This window comes from Phoca vitulina, unplaced genomic scaffold (assembly GCF_004348235.1).
Source record: "Phoca vitulina isolate PV1807 unplaced genomic scaffold, GSC_HSeal_1.0 scaffold64, whole genome shotgun sequence".
In the NCBI taxonomy this organism is placed as follows: Eukaryota; Metazoa; Chordata; class Mammalia; order Carnivora; family Phocidae; genus Phoca; species Phoca vitulina.
In genome coordinates, this window is record NW_022589767.1 from 3724248 (window position 1) to 3747260 (window position 23013).

Here is a 23013-nt window from a genome sequence, read left to right on the forward strand (position 1 = left end):
CTGGTGATGTAAATACCTGTTCTACTGTGTCCAGCCCACATGCCCTCTGAGGAAACTAACAAATGTAAACAATTTAGTTATCATATTTGTGTGAAGGAAGAAAGCAGGGAAATGAGGGTCTCAGTCGGATCATTTAATTGTTTTATTTACTCTCTTGTGCTGTTTACAGTCTCCCAGAAAAGAAGAACCTCAACTGGTAGGGAATGTGATTAGGGACCTTCACTGAGCCAGCAGCAACCACAGAAGAACCCAGGGATGGGAATGAGCTACTGGAACCCAAGGCAAAAGGACTGTTAGTGGTGGTTTGCCAATTCCCTGGCCTCTAGTTGCTCAAATGGGAAACATAGAAGGAAACATTAAATGACTGGGTATTGAAATGAAGAATTTTGAAGTTCTGGCCATGATGGGGGACCAGAAGAAATGGGCTGGATTAAAGCCTGGGTTTTAAGCATGTCGTGCTTAGGGAACACTTTGAGAGACATTGTGGGATAAGATGTGTGGATAACAGAATGTGGGGAGCATTGGGGAAGGGATCCAGCTGTGAACATGGAGGAGAGACAAGGTGGTGAACATGACTGAGAGGGTACTTCTGGGTGGCAAGGTAGGGAAAGGGATGGGCAGATGCACTCATTCTGTCCACTCCTTCTTAATGGACAGGTTCCACTCCCAGGTAAGGTGGTCGTGCTTGTCATCGTCAGTGAAGAAGGACTTGTTGTGGTAAGTGCCTCGGGCCAGCATGCCCTTGGGAGCCTCCTCAGTTGGAGTCAGGAACTCATACTCCTCTGGCCGAGGCCCATAGCTGCCAACCATAAACGTTGCTTTGTCCACTAGGAAGAACGACAAGGTCATTAGGGTAAGCATCTGACAGAGGAAAAGCAAAGACAGAAAACTGGAAAATTTGGAGCACAGCCTACAGTGACCAAAACCAAGAGCCATAGTTTCCAAGCCTGGGTAAACATCAGATTTACCTAGGCATCTTTTTTTTTTTTTTTTAACCTTTAAAATATATATATTTTTAATTGGAGTGCCTTTTAATAATACAGTTTCACTATCAGAGACTATGGATCAGTAATCTGCTATGGGCAGTGTCAAGAATCAGTGTTTTTATTTTATTTTATTATTTATTTATTTAAGATTTTTATTTATTTATTTGAAAGAGTGTGAGCAAGAAAGACCGCAAGCAGGGGGAGGGTCAGAGGGAGAGGGAGAAGCAGACTCCTCACTGAGCAGGGAGCCGGATACAGGGGTTTGATCCTAGGACTCCGGGGATCATGACCTGAGCTGAAGGCAGGAGCTTAACCAACTGGGCCACCCAGGCACCCCAAGAATCAATGCTTTTAAAAAACCTCACAGCTGATGCTATCAGGAAAGTTGGGAAATCAGCACCTTAAATCTACGGGGATCAAGACTCTTCTTTTATAGAGATGTAGCAGGTTATACCATTAAAAAAATCCTTCATTAATTGAGACCCGAGTTCTGGTCTTGGCTCTGCAACCACTTACGTCATATGACATTTCTGGGCCTCTGTTTCTTTCTTTATATAATGAACTTCAAGGATTTTCTATCTACAAACTATTATCCTATGAACATATCCATTGTGGGAGGTCAGGTAACAACAGCTGGTGATCAGAATGAACAGAACTCATGGATGGAAGACTTGGATGGAAAGGGAAAACCAATACTTTGGTAAAAAAAAAAAAAAATAAAAGTGAAGAACTGGAACAAATGTTGAAAATAGCCAACCAAAATTATTAATAGGTGAATAACTGGGACATATATTAAGAAAAAGAGGGCATTAGAAAGTATAACTAAAGGTAGGCAGGCAGATAGGTAGGCAATGTGTAGTTAGCTGTTAAGTGTTATGAGTAAGTTTGCAGAAACAGCTACAGACATATCATCGTCCTCTTGCCTAAGGGAGGCAACATAGACTCTAGACCCAAAGGAAAATAGGAAGTTGAACTATTTTTTTTCATGAGACTTGGTCCTGGAAAGACCAGTTAAGATCTTCCAGGTCAACAACCTTCTGTGGGCTCTGAGTAGTTGAATGGTCGTCCAAGTCATGCAAATTTGTCAAAATTTCCCCTCGAATCCTTTGTTTATTAATTTGGGGGAACTGACCTGTGCCTTACTGTTTCCCACCCCTGGAAGAAGAGAGCCCCCGAGGCAAAAGGGAACTGTACAAGCATTTCCATCACCTTTCCAATTTTCATTTCTCTCTGCCCATAATAATGGAAGGAAACTGAAGGCAGTTCCCCAAGGCACATACAGTTTAGGTACAACTTGTCAAGAGCAACGGCAGCTCAAATAGTGTTGTATTATGTCTCAATCATAGCTTTTCCCAATTCTAGAAAGAATTCCATTTCTTTGTTTTAAAAATTAAGGGGGGGCTTCTTCCCCATCCCCACTCCACACCTGCCCACACGCTACTTACAACTCCCATTCCCAAAAAAACCACACTTGCCGCTGGATAGAACCTTCCAGTCTTGGATTTCTCTGACACTTAAGTTTATACCTCTGAAGTGCTTTTTTTTTTTTTCACTCTTGAGAGTATTTTAATAGACTCCGTTTTTATTCAAACTTATCTTTTTTTTTTTTTAAAGATTTTATTTATTTATTTGACACAGAGAGAGAAAGAGACAGCTAGGGAGGGAACACAAGCAGGGGGAGTGGGAGAGGGAGAAGCAGGCTCCTGGCCGAGCAGGGAGCCCGATGCGGGGCTCAATCCCAGGACCCTGGGATCATGACCCAAGCCGAAGGCAGACGCTTAATGACTGAGCCACCCAGGTGCCCCATATTCAAACTTATCTTGGTTACTCTTCCCCTTTGTGAATAATAAACTTAAATCACAGAAGCCAAATGCTGAAGGTTAGTCGTTGACCTAGTCTAAACTAGATCTCTGAATGTAGGCCTTGCCATTAATGTCTAGGTCAGACGTGTATGTGTGCTCTTTCCTAGGGAGAGTGTCCACAGCTTTTTGTCAGATTCTTAAATGAGTCTATGACTAAAATTGTTGATAAGCAGAAGTTCAAGTATCAGTGGGGAGCAGAGTTTGGGACAGTGTGAAGTGTGGGTCCCTTACCTTTCACCCCAGTCCGGTAGGTATGCTGAACGTATTTCAGGCCCGACACAATATCCCTGTTCACCTGTAGGTGGGAAGGATCCAAGCAATTCAGATTAAAAGCAGTCTTTCATTTTCCCTTATCTTTCATGCTTATCCTACCTAGCTGAGTCTTCTTTGAGTTCTTCTTTGAGGATGAAAGAAGGTTAAGATTTAGTTCAGAATAAGTATTATCATTTAGTGTGGGTGGCGAGACAGAGATTAGAAAGAGGAGATCACAAGATTCAACATTGCCAACCTGGTTTTAATCAACGAATACTGTGCTGTTTGGTGGGAGGGGTGCTACTTAAGTAAAACATTGTCTCAATGTTCTTCATTACATTTCTCCTTCCTCTAAAGGTCCAAGGAATGGTCTTGAGCTCCCCCTGCCTGAAACTATTGGCCAGAAGACAGTCCTTGTCTTAGAAAAGGCTACAAAGGTACCAATGGAAATTGTTATGTGAGGACCTGAAAACCCTAACCTCAGAAATGATCCACCTAGCATGAAAAACAAACAACAAGCAGAAGAGCTGTCATGGAAAATCAATCAGGTCTAGAAGAGGGTTGTGCCCGTAATGTCGCTGAGATTGGAGTCTAAAGATGAGGAGTTTCTGCCCCACAGAAACATCCTCCCCGCATAAAAATAATGGGCGAAATCCACTTGTGTCTGGCAAGCACTGTGGCTGTCTCTTCTTCTCAGATGTTGTCTGAGATGTCACCACTTCCCCAAGCCTTTCAAAGAAAGGTCACTAAAGCGGGATGAAAATATACACAGCCCAAGCACTTTGTTTTTCCATGATTCATTTTGCCTAGGCCTGACCTGGGTTGTCCATTAGTTTTATACAGGGCTCGTGTTTATACAAACAAAGCGAACGTTGCATCAGTAGTTGGACAGCCTGCTGAATTGTTCGCCAAGATGAAGAATGAAAGCATCTTCACGTAATTTCGCCCCATGGTAATTATGGCTGCCTTTTTGTTTTGGACAGAGTGATTAAACCCATTTATCAGTGCGACATCCTGCTGCGTGGGCGACGAGGAGTCACAGCTGTGAACACCACCAGCTTAGGTTTTAGACTGTCACTCAGTAACATCTATGGTATGGATCTATCAAAAGCAGACAGAATGAAAACAGCCTCATTGAAGAAATTGTGCTAAAATGACACCCGAACTTTCTGATTACTCTGCCAGATGTGGCTCATGCAAGTAGAAAAAAGTGAATGCCTTTTTCTGGAAGTCTCCAAGCTCGTCCTTTGGGCCTCGTGGGAGATGTGGTCTGGTGGCAAAAAGTCTGAAAAACGGGAATGGTGAGTGCTGCTCAGCAATAAGGACTTCAAATCAGAGTCCCTTGTTTTTTCTACTGCTCCATAGAGGGTTCATTTTATTTATTTATTTATTTTTTAGAGAAGGGGGAGGGGCCGAGGGAGAGGGAGAGAAGCTTAAGCATGCTCCATGCCCAGCCTGGGGCCCAACGTGGGGCTCGACCTCAGGACCCTGAGATCCTGACCTGAGCTGAAATCAAGAGTGGGATGCTTAACCAACTGAGCCACCCGGTGCCCTGAGGGTTCATTTAATATAAATATGTTTGAGATGGGTAAGAGAAAAATATGAATATTCATCATATTCTCTTCCTCCATCTGCATGCTTCTCCCCATCACTCCCCCTCACCCCAGGAGGAAAAAACCTGGGTGACATGCGAGCTGTGAAAGTCAAAGATACTACATTTCCTTGGGAGGCAGAAGGAAAAGGCGAAGAAACTAAAAGAACCATCCCAAACCAGGTTTTGGAGAGAGCCATGACGCTCTCTCCAAAAGCGGGGTGGGGGGGGTGGGGGGGGGTGTTGGAGAAAGAGAAGAACACGGAGTGCAATTAAGAGAGAGATAACACAAGAGGATTTTAGGATCTGTTGCTGGTGTTATAAATGCAAACTTTCTTGGGTATTTTTCAACAGATGTCAGTAAAGATTTAAATTGCTTCTCAGTTATTTACAGTTTTGAGCTGGTGCTTCTTCTGATGGTAGCTCCATGCTGGGACAGGTTGGTTAAACTTTGTGTGGGTTATATAGAGAGAGTGGTTTTTCTCTTATTTGAGAAAATGCTAAGTCTCTGCAGCAGATGGGACTTGAAAACCCCTTTCTGTGCCCCCGTCCTCCAGCACCCTAACGTGTAACACTGACCGCTTGCTACATTCTCTTTGGCCTTCCCACCCATAGCTGAAGCCCATGCCCCAGACCTTTCCTTCTGATCTTATTCCCATCAATATTTACCTGTCCTGTTTCATTTGGTTTCAACCGGCTTACTAAATTGATAAATCAAGGTAGTAGTTTTAATGATTAAAAATTAAGCCAGTGTGTAACCCATTCTAAGCATATTGGGATACAATGCCTTGGATATAATTCTAGGCATATTCGGATGTGATATCAAACTCTCAGGTGCTTCAATAATAAATAATACTATAGGAAATAAGCAAGTGAGCCATAGCTCAGTGCGTATTATAGAGTAGGCATCAACAACTATTTTCAGAATGAAATTATTTTGAGGCATATTTATATGTGGAACACAGGGATTGTTCCTAGACCCTGAATTCATCCTGCACCGGGGCATAAGAAGAGCTCAGTGTGCAAACACAGAGGGCAGATGGGGTCTTCCTTGGTGGCCCTGAAGGGCCCTGCCCTGCAGGATATGGCTGAGAAGGGCAACCAAAGCAAATATAAGCAATTAAGAGCAAACAGTACATTTCTGACTTATTTGGTTTCAGCCAAGATTATTTTTCTTTTTGCTTTTGGCCGATCATTGGTGTATGTGTCTATTCATTATATGTCAATTTATCTCCTGTTTAGTTTTGCTCTTTCATATTTGCTTGCTCCACAACTATAATTGTAATTTCCAGTTATTTACCAAGGTCCACACTCCCTGGATTTATATAATCATTGAGCAATTAGAACTGAGGCTCTCTCTGTTCCATTTTTTACTATTAATTGATTCATTCATGTATCGATTTCTCAATATATATTCACTAAATATCATTTACAAAGTTTTGTGTAAAATGTTGGAAAGAAGAGATATATAATCTCTCCCTTTCTCAGGGTGCTTGGACTGGACAGGGAAGAAATGGCAAAACTGGTCCAATATAAAGCAGGGTGTGCTTCATGGCTGGGAGCATTCGGAGTTCACAGAGAGAGGGGTCCTGTTGGTTAAGTGATCGACGGAGAGTTCAGGGAAAGGGTCCTGGTAGGGAAAAGGCGGGAAGCAGGGGTGGGCCTCAACAGGTAGAGCTCAGAGTTGGGGAGAGACAGTCCAGATCCAGGGGGAAAAAAAAAGAACCAAAAAACTATGACAACATGGTAATGCAAGATGATTTTTTTCTTTCTCTGATTATAGGAAGAATGTAGACTTTATGAAAACATACAGGGCAAGATACTTACTTTGAAGTGAATTTTGACTCTGTATTCAACACCTTCCTTTAGCACAAAAGTTTCTTTTTTGAGGGCTTCAAGATCCCCTGTAGAAGTGGATTTAGAGAGAGTTTATTCTCCTCAGAAGGAGAAATACAAGGAGATGAATGGAGTTTAAACTCCAGAGCTGTTTGCTGGGCCCGTCAGAATAACATGGTCCACATGGCCTTCAGTTCGAAGAATATTTGAGATCACACACACACACACACACACACACACACACACACACACACACTTGAAATGCCTGAAATCTTACAGCTAGATATGAGAATAATGTGATAGTGCTTTCTCCCCCAAATTTGATGACATCCCTAAAATATACAAGGTATTATCAGCAATGAACTATGTATGACAATGCCTTTTTTTTTTTTTTTAAGTAGGCTCCATGCCCAAAGTGGGGCTTGAACTCATGACCTCATGATCGAGGGATGCATGCTCTACCACTGAGCCAACCAGCTGCCCCGACGATGTCTTTTCTAATTGTTAATAATAAAAACAAGTTTTAATTAGCCATCCTAGAGGAAAATCTGAATTATCTTTCTATTTTCTCTACTGAAAATGATATTACATAAGTGGCCAAACAAAAAGATGATTAAAGAATGTGTCCTTACCCCTCAAATAAATTAATAAGAAAAATATTATGTAAGAGCACCAGCTATTTGTTTTTGTAGATTTGGTGATGTTTGTGACATTTTCTAGCTTTAAAAAATTTACTTGTTTTGGCTCCCTTTTATCATTCTAGATATATATTCACATATTCACTTTTGTACTTACTTTTGCATTTGCATTTGTAATCTCATATTAGTTTTCTTAAGGAAAGTCACTTAAGTGATAAAAGCTTGGGGCCCCATAAAACCAGGATCTGACTCTAATTCCTGTACTCTGGTTAAAGAGGTAATCGCTCTCTGTTCTTTTCCCAGTGTGGTCCTGTATCATTTGACATTCAGGGGTAAATGTATGTGTATGTATGTCTATGTGTGTATGTGTGTGTTTTGTATATCATATCATATATGGGCATGTGCTTCATATCATATATATATGTATGCAAGTATATATATATACGTGCACACACTATGTGTATGTAGTATGTATATAATATATTTTGTATATATACTATATATTATGTGTATTATATACCTATATTACTTGTATATAATACATATACTATATATTTTGTATATAACTATATGTGTATTATATGTGTATATAATGTATAGATATGTATATATACACACTACATGCATATAGTATGTGCGTATATTATACATATATAATATATACTATATATTTTGTATACATACTATCTATATTATGTGTATTATATGTGTGTGTGTGTGTGTGTACTGGGATTCACCTCAGTAGCTTCTTGAAAACCAAATTTGGGCATTCCGATGCTGTGAAAGTGAAAGAGACTGAGTTTTCCCTGCGATGTGGTCAGGCCCTTAGATTTCCTTAGTGCTAATTCAGACCTCATCTCACAAACTGACGGTCGTACCGGCTAGCATTACACAATTTCACACAGGAAGAGGCCTGAGTCCTGGTGAGAAAAAGAAAGAGAGAAAGGGAGAGAGAGATTCTCCTAGAGAGGTGCTAGAATGTGGAGGTAGGTGAATTTGTGTCTGCTGTAATGGTTTCAGTTGAAGGGGATGTGTGTCTTCTCAGCCTCGGATTTCCTCCTTCAGACAAATAAGGCCATATAAGGTAAAGAGTGGATATGTACTGTGAGAGAGGAATCACCTAGCTGCTGAGCCTACTGTTCTGGAGTCAGGCTTTGCTCTGTCTCACGAGTCCACCTTTTGAATCTGGGAATAATTTTTTTCCCTGAAGATCTGCCTCGGATGCCCCCAGCCTCCCGGCTCCGTGGCCCTTCCCTCATTCCTCTCAGATGCACATTTCTCCCATAATACCCACCTTCTCAGCCTCTCTCTATCTCCTCAAGATTTAAGTGTCAGGAAAGGACTTGGCCATTGTCACAATAAGAGGAAAGGAAATAACATCTTAATTTGTATGTCTCTAGTGGGGGAAGTCGCTTATACAAGAATCAAGAGCTTTAAGCTAAAATAGTACGTATTTAACAGTGGCATTCCCAGCACTAATTAAAAGATTTTAGATGGCTTCTTGCCTTCATGGAAGTTCTCTAGTTGATATACGGTCAATATTCTCTGATGTTTAGATTGTATAAAGATTACATGTTAGAAGCATTCAGCTTGCTTTGTAATATTTCCATCATCAGTCTTTTTATTTTTTAAAAGATTTTATTTACTTGAGAGAGAGAGAGCATGAAAGGAGGTAGGGTCAGAGGGAGAAGCAGGCTCCCCGCTGAGCAGGGAGCCCGATGCGGGACTCAATCCTGGGGCTCCAGGATCATGACCTGAGCCGAAAGCAGACGCTTAACCAATTGAGCCACCCACATGCCCCCATCATGTCTTTTCACATGAATAGTAATTCCCTTGCTGCTGTGTGAAGATAAAAATCTGAAGTAAATATGACGATACAAGTAAATAGATCCAATACTTAGGACTGCACCGTCTTCAATTAAACAGAGACAGAGATTGGGCTTTTCACTGAGCGACTGTGTATCCTGAGAGCAACGATTTGTGAACTGGTCCCAGCATACACGTGTCTGGGATTCACCTTACTGGCGCTTCCTTTTGCTGGGAGAGGGGACAGAGACTAAGTTTTCCCCGTGATATCACTAGGTCCCTTGGGACAGATGTGTCCACTTACCAGTGAGGTCCATGGTGATTGGTCCTGGGGCACTCTCACACACCAGGGTAAGCCGGGTGACCGTGACATTGGGGGCTGTCGGGTCTGCAGGATTCAAAAGAGAACGTAAGCCTAGGGCAGAGACACGTGTGTGCAGTGTGTGTACATTTCAAGTCAGAGAGAGGGAACATAAGAAGAGTGGCAATAGAAAGGCAAGTGGCAGGTTCCCCATGTTGGGCTCAGTGGCCTTATAAATTAGAGCGGTGCTATTTCTGCTTCAGGCACTTGGAGGTCCACCTTAGTTGTCAACAGCAAACATTTCCTGGGTGGCTGTGGGCAAGTTCCTCTGCTAGATGGGCACTGTCCCTGTCTACCTTCTTCTGCCGTTGTGTCTGTGGAAGAGATGGAGTATTAGGTAAGGAAGGAGTGAGAAAGAGAAAGAGGAGAAGGAGAGAAAATGTGAGAGATGGAGAGAATACAGTTCTAAGTGGTAGTCGGGGGTTCTTTCTAATTCCTCCGCATGTGTACTTTTTGCCTATTTCAATGCTGACTTGCACTTTATCTCCAAAGAAGACTTCATCCTACGGTCCTTAACTTTAGGCGGCACATGTAGACTGTGCCTCCCTCGCTTAGCTCTGACAACACGTGGTCTCTTTCTTCTGCACCTGCCCCCCATCCCGCTCCACATGCACACCTGCCACCACAGGGCCGTCCCCCAGGAGTGTTTTCTTGTACTTGATCAGACTTTCGTCATCTTTGTCCATCTCCTGTAGCTCTTTCAGGGACTTCTGGGGTGGAGGCTTGTAATTGAGCTTGCTGTCCAGCTCATCGACATCCTCTTCCAGGTGTGTTTCTGGGTCCTTTTCAGTCATTTTGATCTATTCCAGAGAGAGGGAGAGAGAATGATAGTCCAATAGCCAAAAGTCAATGGATATGAACAAGTTTGCGGGGCTGCTGGTAACACCATCCTTGCCCTCATGGACTTCTGTAATCATCAGTGATTTTCCAGGATATTTTTTCCTAATCTCATCTCATTATTTTTTTTATGCAATAAGCAGAGAATGCCTTTGGTCTTTTCTCTGACCTTCTTGAATTTCTCTGTACCGTGGCAAATGTCCCCTATTCACCGAATAAAGCTGACCAGAGAGAAATAGCTGATTTGTGAATAATGTCCAAGTGAAACAACATAACACAAGCAGTCCCAAATAATGAGCAGATAGCCCCAGTTCAAACAATTATAGGAATAACTGCAGTCCTCTTAATCCAGCCACTCCTCTAGTGTCCAAGCTCTTAGCATTGTACAATCCCAGTTGTGATGGTTTCAAAACACAGGGGGTCAAAGAAACGGTTGGCTTCTTCCCATTAATTGAATCTTTCCCTGAAATCCTGCGATACCTCAAAGGTAAGTCATGCAACATTGTAACACCTGCCTGAGGTGTCTGAATGGTTCCCATCCAGCACTGCTAATAACTCCCTGAGGGCAGCAAGTACCAGGTTCTGTGCTTCTCTTGAATCTCCCATGATAATGGAATAGTTTAAGCATTTTATAAACCCCCCTGGTTTGACTTATTTGGCTCTGTATCTAAAGATCTTTTGAAATGGCATAAAATAACAAAAGACTCTTTAAATTCCTCCAGAAAAAATGGGAAGGATTAGCATGTCTTTATTTTACCTTTACCTTCCATTGATCTCCCTTTTCTGGATCCCCTTCCCTTTTAGTGTCTTCCTCCTCTTGCCAGATGACTAGTGATGTTATTCTCTAAGGCCTCACCTCGGCATACCCGGGAGTCTGTCTTCTTCCCTCATCATCTACATTTACTTGTTATGTGTTAAAATATGGAGGGGAGATTCTAATAAAATGATTCGCACTTAATTGTTAGTGACTGAATAATAGATTGAAAAAATTATTTGTTTTAAGCCGTGTATAGTCAGAGATTTTCAGAGCAGAAAGGAGCCCTAGAGGTGAGATATTCCAACCTGTCATGTAATCATTGAGAAAATTGAAACTCAACAGTTAAGAGAAATGCCCAAATTTCCATAGCTGGATGAACTTCAGTGTCCTTTAATAAATAGGAAGAAGTCTCTACTGGAAGAATTTCGGCCCGTGGCTGGCAGCAATGGAGCTATTTGGGGAAATATGGGAGGTATTTGGGCAAGCAGATAATTTCCTGATTTCCTGCAGTCCTCCCTTGAGAGTGTCCTCCCTGCCTGTGGTTAAAGACTACATTGTTCCTAGGTGGTACAGCTCTAGACAATATCTAGCACATCTCATCCTGAGTGAGTCTGCAAACCTCTGTCAAGTTCCCCAGGGGGTGAAGCTATCTCTGGCCAAAATCAGCTGTGGTTTTGAGTTTCAATGTCTCCCTCCCTGGCATCAGAAAGGAAGATAATTTGGAAGGGAAGCCAAACAAAAACAACTTTAACAGAAAAAGAAGGAAAAAACAGAGAATAACAAGAAATGATATCCCTTGGCTCATCGATCCTCTTCTAACAAAATAAGAAGCCAAACACCATGAGCTTGATCAAGTCTGCAAACAGCATTGCAATGCCCAGGTCCACTTCCTGTGCAGGAAGGAAGCATGCAGGCTTGTTCCTATGGCAACTCTTTCCTCAGCTGAAGACTCAGCACCACTCATAGCTGAGCCTCTCGAGACAGCATAATAAATACGGTGACCAGCTCAACTCGTATTCCAAATAACACTCAGGGAAAGTGAATGAACTGGTTGGAAAAATAATGAAGGATGCAGTGGTTGGAGATTGTAGGTTGTGGGTAGCTTGAGGACAATCATTAAGGGGCAGATGAAGAGCAACCCAGATGAGATTAATCAGAAGAGAGAGGTTCTCCTCTGGTGACACCCAGGAACCGGTGTGCCTGGGTGACTTGGTCAGTTAAGTGTCTGATTCTTGGTTTTGGCTCAGGTCATGATCTCAGGGTCCTGGGATCGAGCCCTGCATCCAGCTCCACACTCAGTGCAGAGTCTTCATCTCCTTGTCTTTCTCCCTCTTCTGTTCCTCCTCCCACTCTCTCTCTCTCAAATAAATAAATAAAATCTTAAAAAAACCAAAAACCATACATCAGGAAGCCTATCTACAGATAAGGATGTCTTGGCCCTCTTGGACAGGACTCTCTGGAATATATCGCTTTGTTCTAACAAGTCATCTGCTTGAAGTCTGACCATCAGAAGATAACACCACACCTACCCACTACCTAGCTCAAGGTGATTTCCATACCTGCAGGGAATTGTTATTCTGCACCCTGAGATCTCAATTTTGAAAGGAGAATGAGAGAAAGAGAGAGAGAAAGGGAGAGAAAAAGACAAAGACATGATCTAGGACAGGATTCAATAACATCTGTGTGATCATTGGCAAGTCAATTTCTCAGTCATCTAGATCTTGATATTCTTATTAATAAATCTGAGACTAATCAGCTGTCACGCCATGAGCAAATGGTTCACCCACTGTGGATCTTATTCTCCTTCTCTTGAGGTTTGGGGGGTTGGAGCAGACCACCTCTAGGTGCTTTCCCTGTCTAAGTTCTCCATCTGTAGATTTGTCTTGCCCTGAGGTCGTGTGTCAGCTGAGTTGCAGGCATTCGGTTACCTTGTTTCACTTGTGTACAGAAGAGACGTATCCAATCTCTGTTTTATTATCTCAAATTTGTGTGAAGTCCCCAAAGAAACAGCCTTTTTAATTTCACAGTTCATTTCTGGGGAACCTCAGATTCTGCCAAAGCCTCAGCCATCATGGCTTATAGAGTTTGATAATGATTTCCCAAACTCTACGTGTGTACATATTTAACCGCACCTTATTAGTCCTCTCTCTTTATCCCCCCATTTTACAGTGGGATATGCCTGCGAAAGGGAGAACCGGCATTTTATGGAAATTCTACAGACTACCTTCGAGTATCATCTAAAGAACAACTGGCTTTATTATTGATGATGATAATTATAATAGTTACCATACATAATGCTAAATTCTGTTGTGAGGGTTAGCTCATCAGTCCTCACTACAGCCTAGGGGCAGGCATGGTCATCGTTCTCTTCTATAGGTTACGAAACTGAAGCTCAGACAAGTAGCTTGCCGAGGACGACCTATTGTGTAAGGGGCAGAATTACTGTCTGGGCCAGCTCGTCTGGCTCACAGGCATGATGCTCTGTTGCTCTAGCTGTCTTTAGTAAGAAGTAAAAATGAAATTATAGAACCCATTAGTTATCTTGGAAATCTATCCGGAGGGTGCACAGGCAGCAGGAAATGTGCTGTTTGGCAAAACTCTGCCGGCTTTAGTGAGGCAGGGAAGTGTCACATAAAGAGGGTTTCAGGGCCACTCTGCCCCGTGTCCCCTTCACAAGTCCCTGACCCTTTCTGCGCTCCAGTTTTGTCCTCGGCAAAATGAAATCATTGCCTTAGAAGGACCTCTGAGGCCTCTTCCTAATTCAATGACTCGAACGCTCCTTAACTTAAAGAAGCCTCTGAAACAAGAAAAGAGGAAGTGGAGGTGGGGTTGGGGAAGACCCAGGCCATCTGTGTAGAACATTCTGGCTGGCCTTTTCTCACCTTCCTCTGCAGCTCACCCACTGTTCCACAAAAAGCAGAGTTGTTTCATTTGCTTGGAGGTCATTTTGACGTTGGTTTTTTTACACAGTAAAAGTGAAATGGAGAACGAAGAATTACATGTTTAACAAGGTTAGTGTGCACCCCATCAGGACCCAAAGCACATAGTGGTTTTGTGTGTGTGTGTGTGTGTATGCGTGTGCGTGCGTGTGCTTACTGCTCATTATCTTTATCTTCTGCTTCACAGATGCCTCCACAGATGACTTTTCACAGTGAGCCCCTCACACCCTCATGTTTGCTATGCAGCAAAGCAGTGTAAGCTTGGGGTATGCTGAGATAGAAACTTAATTCTCTCAGGCTCAATTAAAACGCCATGTTAAATTAGAACGGTCACTCATGGTGTGACTGCCATAGCACAAATTGGTGGTTTTGCTTGCAAATCCAGTGCATTGTCCAAGATACTGAAAGTGAAATACACTTAAGAATTTGCACCAATCTCAGGATAGAGCCCCCTTGTCTGGTTCATTGATGCAGTTCCAAAGCAGCGGGGGGCAAGGAAAGGTGAAACTCTTGAGTTCAGATGAAACAGATCACCTGGTTAATTCAAAGAAAGGTGATCTTTAAGGCCTACTAGTCAAAGGACTTTGAGTCCGGTGGGCCAGAGATTCAAAATGTGGTTCTGCGTTGCCTTATTGCAGGACCTAACTAAGCAAATGATCAGCCTCGCTCATCCCCAGATTTTCCACCAGTAGCGTGGAAATAATGCTCTTTCTTTATGGGGTTGAAGAGTTGGCAAAAACACATGAAAAGCTCTCAGACGATCCTGGCCGATAGTAGGTGTTCAATAAACTACCCGTTCTCTTCCTCCGAACCCTGCCCTGCGGGGCTGTCATGAGGCACAGCCTCTGTGAAGTGAGGTAGCTGGCTGCTGAGGCACCAAACGCTTTCCCTCGTCTCTGCGGTGTTGACAATGTCCACTCCTTCCATCTTAAAAATAGATTTTGTTTCTTTGAGGAGTACGGAAGACACAAGAAGTTCTGGGAATTGCGAGAACTGTTTATTAACTGAATCAAGCTTAAAATGGGAATGTCACTATTATATTTCTTTAAAAAGCTCCCTCACGAACAATTTAATTTTAGATTCTATTTATTGCTCCCTTTCCTCATTGAAGCCGAGTTCACTCCGCGAATGATGAGAAATGACAAAAGACAACAGGCACAACCAGTGGAGAGAATTCCCTTTGGCTCTGGAGCAAAATACTGTGGAGACTGAACTCATGTTCCAAAGTTGCCAGATCATGCCTTTAGATGCACAGGTCATGAATATGAGATAGAAGAGGTGGAGATGACAGAGGGACAGAGAAATATGGAAGCGCCAGAAGTAGGGGGATTTCCATCAGAGAAGCTGATGCAAGCATTAGCTTTCTCTGTCACCCTGTCATATCCTCTCCCTGCTGACCAGGATACGTGGAGAGTTGGGTCATCCCTGAAGGACGGCCGACATGTCAGAGCCAGTGAAGGATTTGGGTCTGCTTTGCTGCCTGCCTGGTGACTGGGCTTATTTGGGGAATCCGAGTTGATCCCTCGGGACACCAGAAGCTGTCTTGGCTCTGGAGTCCTCTGTGGTTTCTCAGGCTTCCTTAGCAACATGGAGGGATTAGTGTCTCCTGGGCTCCTCAGGGCAGCTCTCCACCATCTTAGCTCTGTGAAGAACATCTGAAATTGCAAAGCTGGATGAGGAGAACCAACTCAGTGCCTGAGAGGACAGTGTCTTGTTAGATACAATAAATACTAAAATCAGTCCAGAGAAGGATACAGATGCCCAGAAGCAGAATTCTTTAACACTTGCCTGGGTGAGAGAAACCATACATTCTTTCTTCCCTGTGTAGTCACAGTATATTCTTCTAACCCAGATTCCTGTGCAAAAGGAGAGAGAACTCGGCGGGGCCATTCATCTCTGCTGAGTGGCTGCCCTGTGAAGTTACCACGCTCGGTATTTCCACAGGTATTTATTTTAAATAATCCTCGACAAAAACTGCATCAAGGAAGTCATTATTAAGCAAAACACTAGACTGCCATAACTCGATACAGTCACAGAAGTTTTAAATTCAGCACGAAGAGAAGCAAAGACACGATCTGTAACCACGGGTGCTGAGAATATCAGCCCCTTTAAGAAAGATCAGGTGCCTTCGTACCAGCTCTGGCTCTGGACACCAGAGTGTGACACGGCCCAGAGCGATTTGGGAAGTGCTCACAGAAGTGATAAACATTGAAGTTGCAGGAACAACATGAGAGCCGTCCCTGGGTATGCCAGTGTGGACTTTCATCCAGGGCCTCGGACAGCATAACACTGCCTACGAATAAGGACACCCAGATTGTGGGATTAGAGAAAATTTCCCCCACGGGACATTTCCTAAAATGTCCTTCTAAGGCATTGTAGCTGCTGGTTCTTTTTTTTTTTTTGGTGAGTTTGAAAGTTTCTACCACCAGGCTTCACCTATTGAAGGCACTCAACAGATGTTGGTTCTCTCTCCCTATCGGCTTTGTTTCTAGTCCCTGGGGCTTCTCGCTTCCTGCTAGCAGAAATTTGTACTATATTTTGCTCCCATTAATTGGCCCAGGCCGATCTTCCCGTCACAATGGCTTTGCTGTGCTGAGCTTCCACTAACAACAGAACCTCAATGTTGCTCCCAGCCTACTTCCCTAGGGACAAATTCATGCTCTCCCAAGCAAGGAAGGACTAAATCCCCATCCCTGGAACGTGCCGGTCGGCTTTGGTTCGGCTGTAACACAGTCATTCCACACATGCCGGGTCTGTGCATCCTGAATGGAGAAGGAACTCTTCTCTCACAACTCTGCACATCTCACACAAGAGTAAGATGATCTTATTACTATGCTTGCATCATATCTGGATTTGGGAGGGATGTTTTCTTGTACACTTAACAAAACAAAGCAATGGCAAAGATCCGTGATGTCTCCCTGCGGCCAAACCTCCTGGGCAAGCACAGACCTCTCGCTTTCCCTTGCTTAATCATTCCTGCAGGGAGGCGCCAAGATGCTAATCCTGATTTCAGTGGCTCTCCATGTGAAGGGGTGACTATGGGAAGGGCCTCTCAGGGAGAGCAGTCTGCCTTCCTGGACCTTGCATGGAAGAATAGCCAGGGCTTGATCAGACCCAGGCCACAAGTAACCCTAAGTCTAGAGTTTAATAACAGACTAGGTTTATAAAACATGCTGACTGGAGCATCCTCTAAAGGGAAGAATTTCAGATCATGCCTAAAGCACTTCTAAGGGTCGCCAAATTCAGTCCTTGGCATTTTGAAGGCTTGCGAGGCAGGTATCCTAGCGGGGCTAATTGGATTTTTGTAGAACCTCTCTTAATAAATTATTTGGTGCCTTCCCTGTTTGCTTTTAGTCCTCTCAGATGTAAAGAGCTATTTTTAGCAACAACAGCAATGATCTTTCTGCCCATCTGAATGCAGGAATTATATATATATATATATATATATATATATATATATATATATATATATTTAAGATTTTTATTTATTTTTCAGAGAAAGAGAGACAGAGAGAGAGAGAGAGCACAAGCAGGGAGATCAGCAGGCAGAGGGAGAAGCAGACTCCCCACTGAGCAAGGAGCCTGATGTGGGGCTCCAACCCAGGGCCCTGAGATCATGACCTGAGCCAAAGGCAGACACTTAACCGACTGAGCCACCCAGGCATTCCTGACTGCAGGAATTTAATAAGTGGTCTTTGCTAGTGGCAGAAATCGATCCCTCTGTGACTGATGAGTAAATAACAATATGTTCTACCACACCTCCCCCTTGATGGTTAAATCCCATAGTACTTGAAGGGAGGTTTTCATTATGCATTTCTCTTATACCACCAGAAAAATTCTTTAGGGGAAAACAGTTTAATGTTTGACAGCTTTGAGTCTTTATCTTTTTTCTTTTCCATCAGTCTCTTTACATCTACTTAAAAACAGGAAACCACATATCTCCACCCCAGCAGCAACCCCTCATCTACTAGCATGTTCCACACCAGTTTGGGTCCACAGGCTTTTTGCTTCTAAACTTGGCTGGATGCCCACCTCTACCTTGTAGGAAACCCCTCTGCGCACTCCCCAGGAGTTACACTCATAGCCCTTTTCCCAGACACTCAGGATCTCATGGGCTGCAGGGCACACCCACCCCTCCCTCCCTGAGCTCTCTCCCCTGAGTCATTGCTAAGATTCCCTGCTCTGACTTCCCCTTCTCTGCAAACGGTTGCTACTGCCTCCTTAGTACTTTCTTATCTGTTTCAAAGATAATCTAAAAAAAAAATAAACTGGAGAGGGTCCTCGCCTAGTTGAGATATCGCCTACATTTCCCTGTGCCCACCTACAGCCTCCCCCCCGCCCCCGGAGGCATTTCAACTTACATTCAGTGGCTCACGGCTCTCTGGGGTGCCTCTGTCTCTCACTCTGACTTCTGAGTACTGGCAGTTAGAACAGGAAGGAAGTTAGTGAGGAAAAAAAAAAATGTTTTAAACCTACTAGAAGAGGAAACCCTGGGCTGTCTCAAATCCTGTTCCTTTGCGCTGCATATCTCTTGATCAGTCAACTGAACAGTGTTCTTGTCAATTAATGGCACAGGTGGGAGCATGACTGCCCGTGTGAGTGTGAACATGGATGTGCACGAGTGTTCGTGCAAGGGCCTCGAGGCCATAGCCTTTGAGTGTTATGGATCACTGTGTGGGTGTGTCTAAAAAATCAAGCCCTTGCAGTGCATAAGCTTACTGAGGCAAGGAGCTGAAAACCAGTAGCAATAAATTCGCATCAGCTTTACTTCGTATCACTGACTTCTGCTCCTCTGGGGTCTCTGCCAGCTTTCTTATCCGCCAGATACCTTGAAAGTTTGCTGGCCGCGAATGCAGAGTGCTAAGGAATTATAAATGTTAACTGCATATACTTGGCCCTAAACTTAAAAGATTTGCCCTCAAACAGGTTTTTGGAGTTTTGTTGGTTATAATTTCAAACTGTAGCTTTGCACCACAGCACAATCAAATGTCACTTGTTATAGTTTTCACTGATTGTTTTAATTTAAAAAAAAAGTGAAGCACTGCTTTCGATTAAAGCTAGGAATGAGGATTATAAAATAGCGTGCAACGTCGTTAATTCACAGTCTTGTAACTCAGAGTTTGTGGTAATTTAACAAGTACTAAAGCGGACTTCTTCCCATATTTAAGGAAATGGTTTGTGAAGTAATTTAAATGGGAACAAATGGCAGAGGCCATATTTAAACCCTTTAAAGGAACAAACAGTTTTTAAGCAGTCAAGCCACATTGTTCCATACACTTCCATAGCTGCTGTCGATAAAAAATGCTTATTTATACTAACATTTCAATATTCAGCATTTACATTGTTTCAGTATGTGTAGAGCTGACTACTTAAGCAAATATACTTGGAGAAACTGACATTTGTTTTGCTGTCATTTAAACGTGCTGCATCTTGTTCCCCTTTTTGTAAACTGATGCCTCCAAATACATCTTATCTTTAGTCACTGGAACTGAAGTAGTTGAGATGATGGTTATTTGGTGGGAGAAAAGAGATTAATCGAGGAAAATATAAAAAGGAAAACAGTATATAATTACAATTAGCAAAAGTTCTGAACACCAAATACAGACTTAGTCTGTAAATTTCAAAATGATATAGATAGAAGATAGCCCTTGAAAGCAACTGGCTGTATTATAAATCGAAGCAAATATTAACCCACATGGAAGAGAGTAAATTTTGTAGCTCAGTACTCGCAAGAGGGGACACATTTCTTCTGTCAGTAACATCTGTGGAGCGCCTTTATTTTTCCAGCTACTGTCCTAGGCCCCAGTGAAACAGCAGTAAACAACAGACAAACTCTCTGCTCTCTTGTGGAAATTATGTTCTGGGCGGGGACAGACAATGAAAAAATAACATAGGTAAAAATAAATTACTTAGAACAAGGAGGATTTAAAAATTGGGAATGGTAGATTCAGAGTCCACATGCCACTCCCCATTTCTCATGCTATTAGGGAAAACCTCACTAGTCAAACAGGGCTTTTTTTTTTTTTTTTTCCCCCTGTCAAGCCCAATGTGTCTCCACAATTTTTCTTAATGCACTGCATTGGGTATGGACATTTTTTTTTTAAAGATTTTATTTATTTATTTGACAGAGAGAGACACAGCGAGAGAGGGAACACAAGCAGGGGGAGTGAGAGAGGGAGAAGCAGGCTTCCCACGGAGCAGGGAGCCTGATGTGGGGCTCGATCCCAGGACCCAGGGATCATGACCTGAGCCGAAGGCAGACAGACGCTTAACCACTAGACCACCCAGGAGCCCCTGGGTATGGACATTGGAAGGTAGGGGAGCCAGTTAAAAGTGTCTGTAACATCACTATGTATGTGTGCAGTGTGTGTGTATTTATTAGGGGAGGAGAGAGCATTAATAACTTTCAGCAAATTCTCAAAGGAGTCCATGACCTCAAAAGGATGCTCATATAAAGCCTCTTCTTGATGACACAGCCATGGGAGGACACAGTCAGTTGGAGGACAAATGCCATGTTCTCCTAAAATACCTCCTGACATCACAGTCAGGGCAGGGATCTCACCAAAATTCCCATTTCTCATTTCTCCTCCATCACCATTCACTGTTCACCTGTATTTATCAGCTGGGAAAACAGACAAAGAGACTCTTTGGAGAGGCCTACAAGGGCAGACACTCTGCTTCTAGCCCATGCTGACAAAGATGTGTTACGCACCCAGACTCCCTTCCCCATATCTAAGCTTCTTCAGATGTAGGACAATGCCTGTCATTGCAGTAAGGATGATCTTACTCCAAGGACCCTAGCCCTGTGTTGCCAAGTGAAGTCAACAGAACTTGGAAACCTACATGAGAGTTTCCAGAACAAGGATCAAACCTTTGAAGTTGTTTCCAGCTTTTCTTTGTTGGTACAAGCACACGACTGAAAGGTAAATTCTAGACAGCTCCTCCATGGGGCAACGCCTTCACCATGAACCTCAAAAAGCGACAAGAGACTGCGGCAGACGATTAGACTTCCCCTTTTGGCACAGATGTATTTCTTTGAGGCTACAAGTGGAGACAATAAACTCTCAGAGAAGACTTTCAACTCTGAAAGCTGTCCATTCTGAAATGTGTCCACGAGGCACCAATAGCCGGCTTGGGGGGGAGGCCTACACTTAGACAGATGTCCTGGCTCTGTGTCTTCCTATCAGTGTATCCCCGGGCCATGGCTTCATTTCTCTGAGGCTCAGTTTGCCCATCTATAAAAGAGGAATGATATCAACCTTCAGCCTCGCTGGAAGGGTTGGAAATAATGTGTGAGAAAGCATCCAGCAGAGTGCTCAATACTCAATAAACGATCCAGGCTAAGAAAATCATCGCCATCATCAATTCCACAGGACATTTTGATGCTTATTGCAGACCACATATGAGATTGACTAGGAGAGAGTCATTTTCATCTAAGTGCTTACAATCAGCCCACACACATCTCAAATATATATATATATATGTGTGTGTGTGTATATATATATCTTATATATTACCTCCTCCTTTTTAAAAGATTTTATTTATTTATTTGACAGAGAGAGAGCGCGAGCAAGCACAAGCAGGGGGAGTGGCATGCAGAGGGAGAGGGAAAAGCAGGCTCCCTGTAGAGCAGGGACCCCGATACAGGGTTCGATCCCAGGATCCTGGGATCATGACCTGAGCCCAAAGGCAGACGCTTAAACCACTGAGCCACCCAGGTGCCTACCTTCTTCTTTGAAGCTTTCCAGCATTGATCCAGGACAAGTGTGTTATATTTTTTTTCTGAACTAGATCGTGCACTGTTTATAGAATATAATTTAGGACTTTAGTAGGCACTGTTTTGTGTTACATGATTATTTTCTGAATAGTAGAGTTATTTCTCCATCCAAATATAAAATGTGTGAGGAAAGGGCTGTGTCTTACATGCCTTGTATTCCTTGAAGCAGCTAGCACAATACTTAACTGAATCATGCAAGAAATTGAGTAAAGTTCTTTAGTAGATAGGTATCTGTCTAAATCAGAAAGAAATGCCTACATTCTGCACCCCCACTCCATCTCTTTCCTCTGGTTAGTGTGTTGTCTTAGAGAAAAATGAATACGAATATGAGTATAATTGTGTGTCCATAGGGGTCACTAAGACCAATTTTTCTGTTTCTTCCTTTCTTATATATATGTATATATGACATATTGAAGTACATTCTGAAGGGGTTCATAGCCTTGACATAAAGGTTCATTTCCAAGTTCAACAAGCCCTTAAGAATTCCCAGCTATATTCCAGGACCTGTGCACAAGGCCAGAGATAAGCCCACTTCTAAGGCACTGTCCTAGATCTCATGTTGCTACCAATGTAATGAGGAAGACAGAAAGAAACAAATTAAATTTTTTATGTGTGCTTAAGAAATGTACAGGAGGTATTATGAGAGAAGTTAGTAAGGACATCAAGAAAGGCTTCTTGGAGGAAGTGATTACAGCGCTAAGTCTATAAAGGAGAGTAGACGTTGGCTACCTGACATGGGAAGGGTTGGAAATGGAGGCATTTGAGGAAAGGGAAACCATGAGCAAAGGCGTGGCATCCTAAAATGGTGTGGTATGTGCAGGGAATTATAAAGAAGCTGCTCAAGGTTGCTGGACTTCAAAGTGAACATTATATAAGGATAATAAATGTGCCTGGAGCGGGGCAGGCACAGGGTCCTCATCACAGCAGACCTCTCATGCTATGCTAATAAGGAACTTGGTCTTGATCCTGTCAGCGATGGAGAGCCATTGAAAGTAAAGGAGGCTCATGAACAGTTTTGTGTTTTACTCTATAGTTTACTCTGGTATCTGTGTTGATGGGTTTGTTGGGAACAAAACCAGTTTGGAGACGGTGTAGGCCTGAACTAAAGCACTCATGGGAGGGATAGACAGAGGTTAGCAGCTGAAGAAATACTTAGGTGAAGTTGGCATGACTTGGTGATTGGAGGGATGTGAAGGATGAAGGTGAGGAGGAGTGAGGACTTACAGGTTTTTTGCAAGAATGACAGGGTCCTTGGTGGTATCAATTGATATAGAAAATACAAAAGAAAAGAGATATCTTGGGGGAAGTTATGGCTTGAGTTTGGACATGTTGAGTTTGAAAACAACTGTGCCATTTCTAGGAGGTGATTTT

General features: G+C 43.0%; 1 protein-coding gene across 1 annotated transcript; it reads right to left on the bottom strand.

Moving 5' to 3' along the window:
• Window positions 1–127: 127 nt before the first annotated feature.
• Window positions 128–18291, bottom strand: ARHGDIB (Rho GDP dissociation inhibitor beta). The gene is made up of 6 exons (XM_032391781.1): window positions 18227–18291; window positions 9949–10132; window positions 9276–9359; window positions 6519–6595; window positions 3080–3143; window positions 128–827 (listed from the first exon to the last, which is right to left on the bottom strand). Exons 2-6 carry the CDS (start codon window positions 10124–10126, stop codon window positions 628–630), a joined length of 603 nt encoding a protein of 200 aa, XP_032247672.1. The 5' UTR covers window positions 10127–10132; window positions 18227–18291; the 3' UTR covers window positions 128–627.
• Window positions 18292–23013: the final 4722 nt, after the last annotated feature.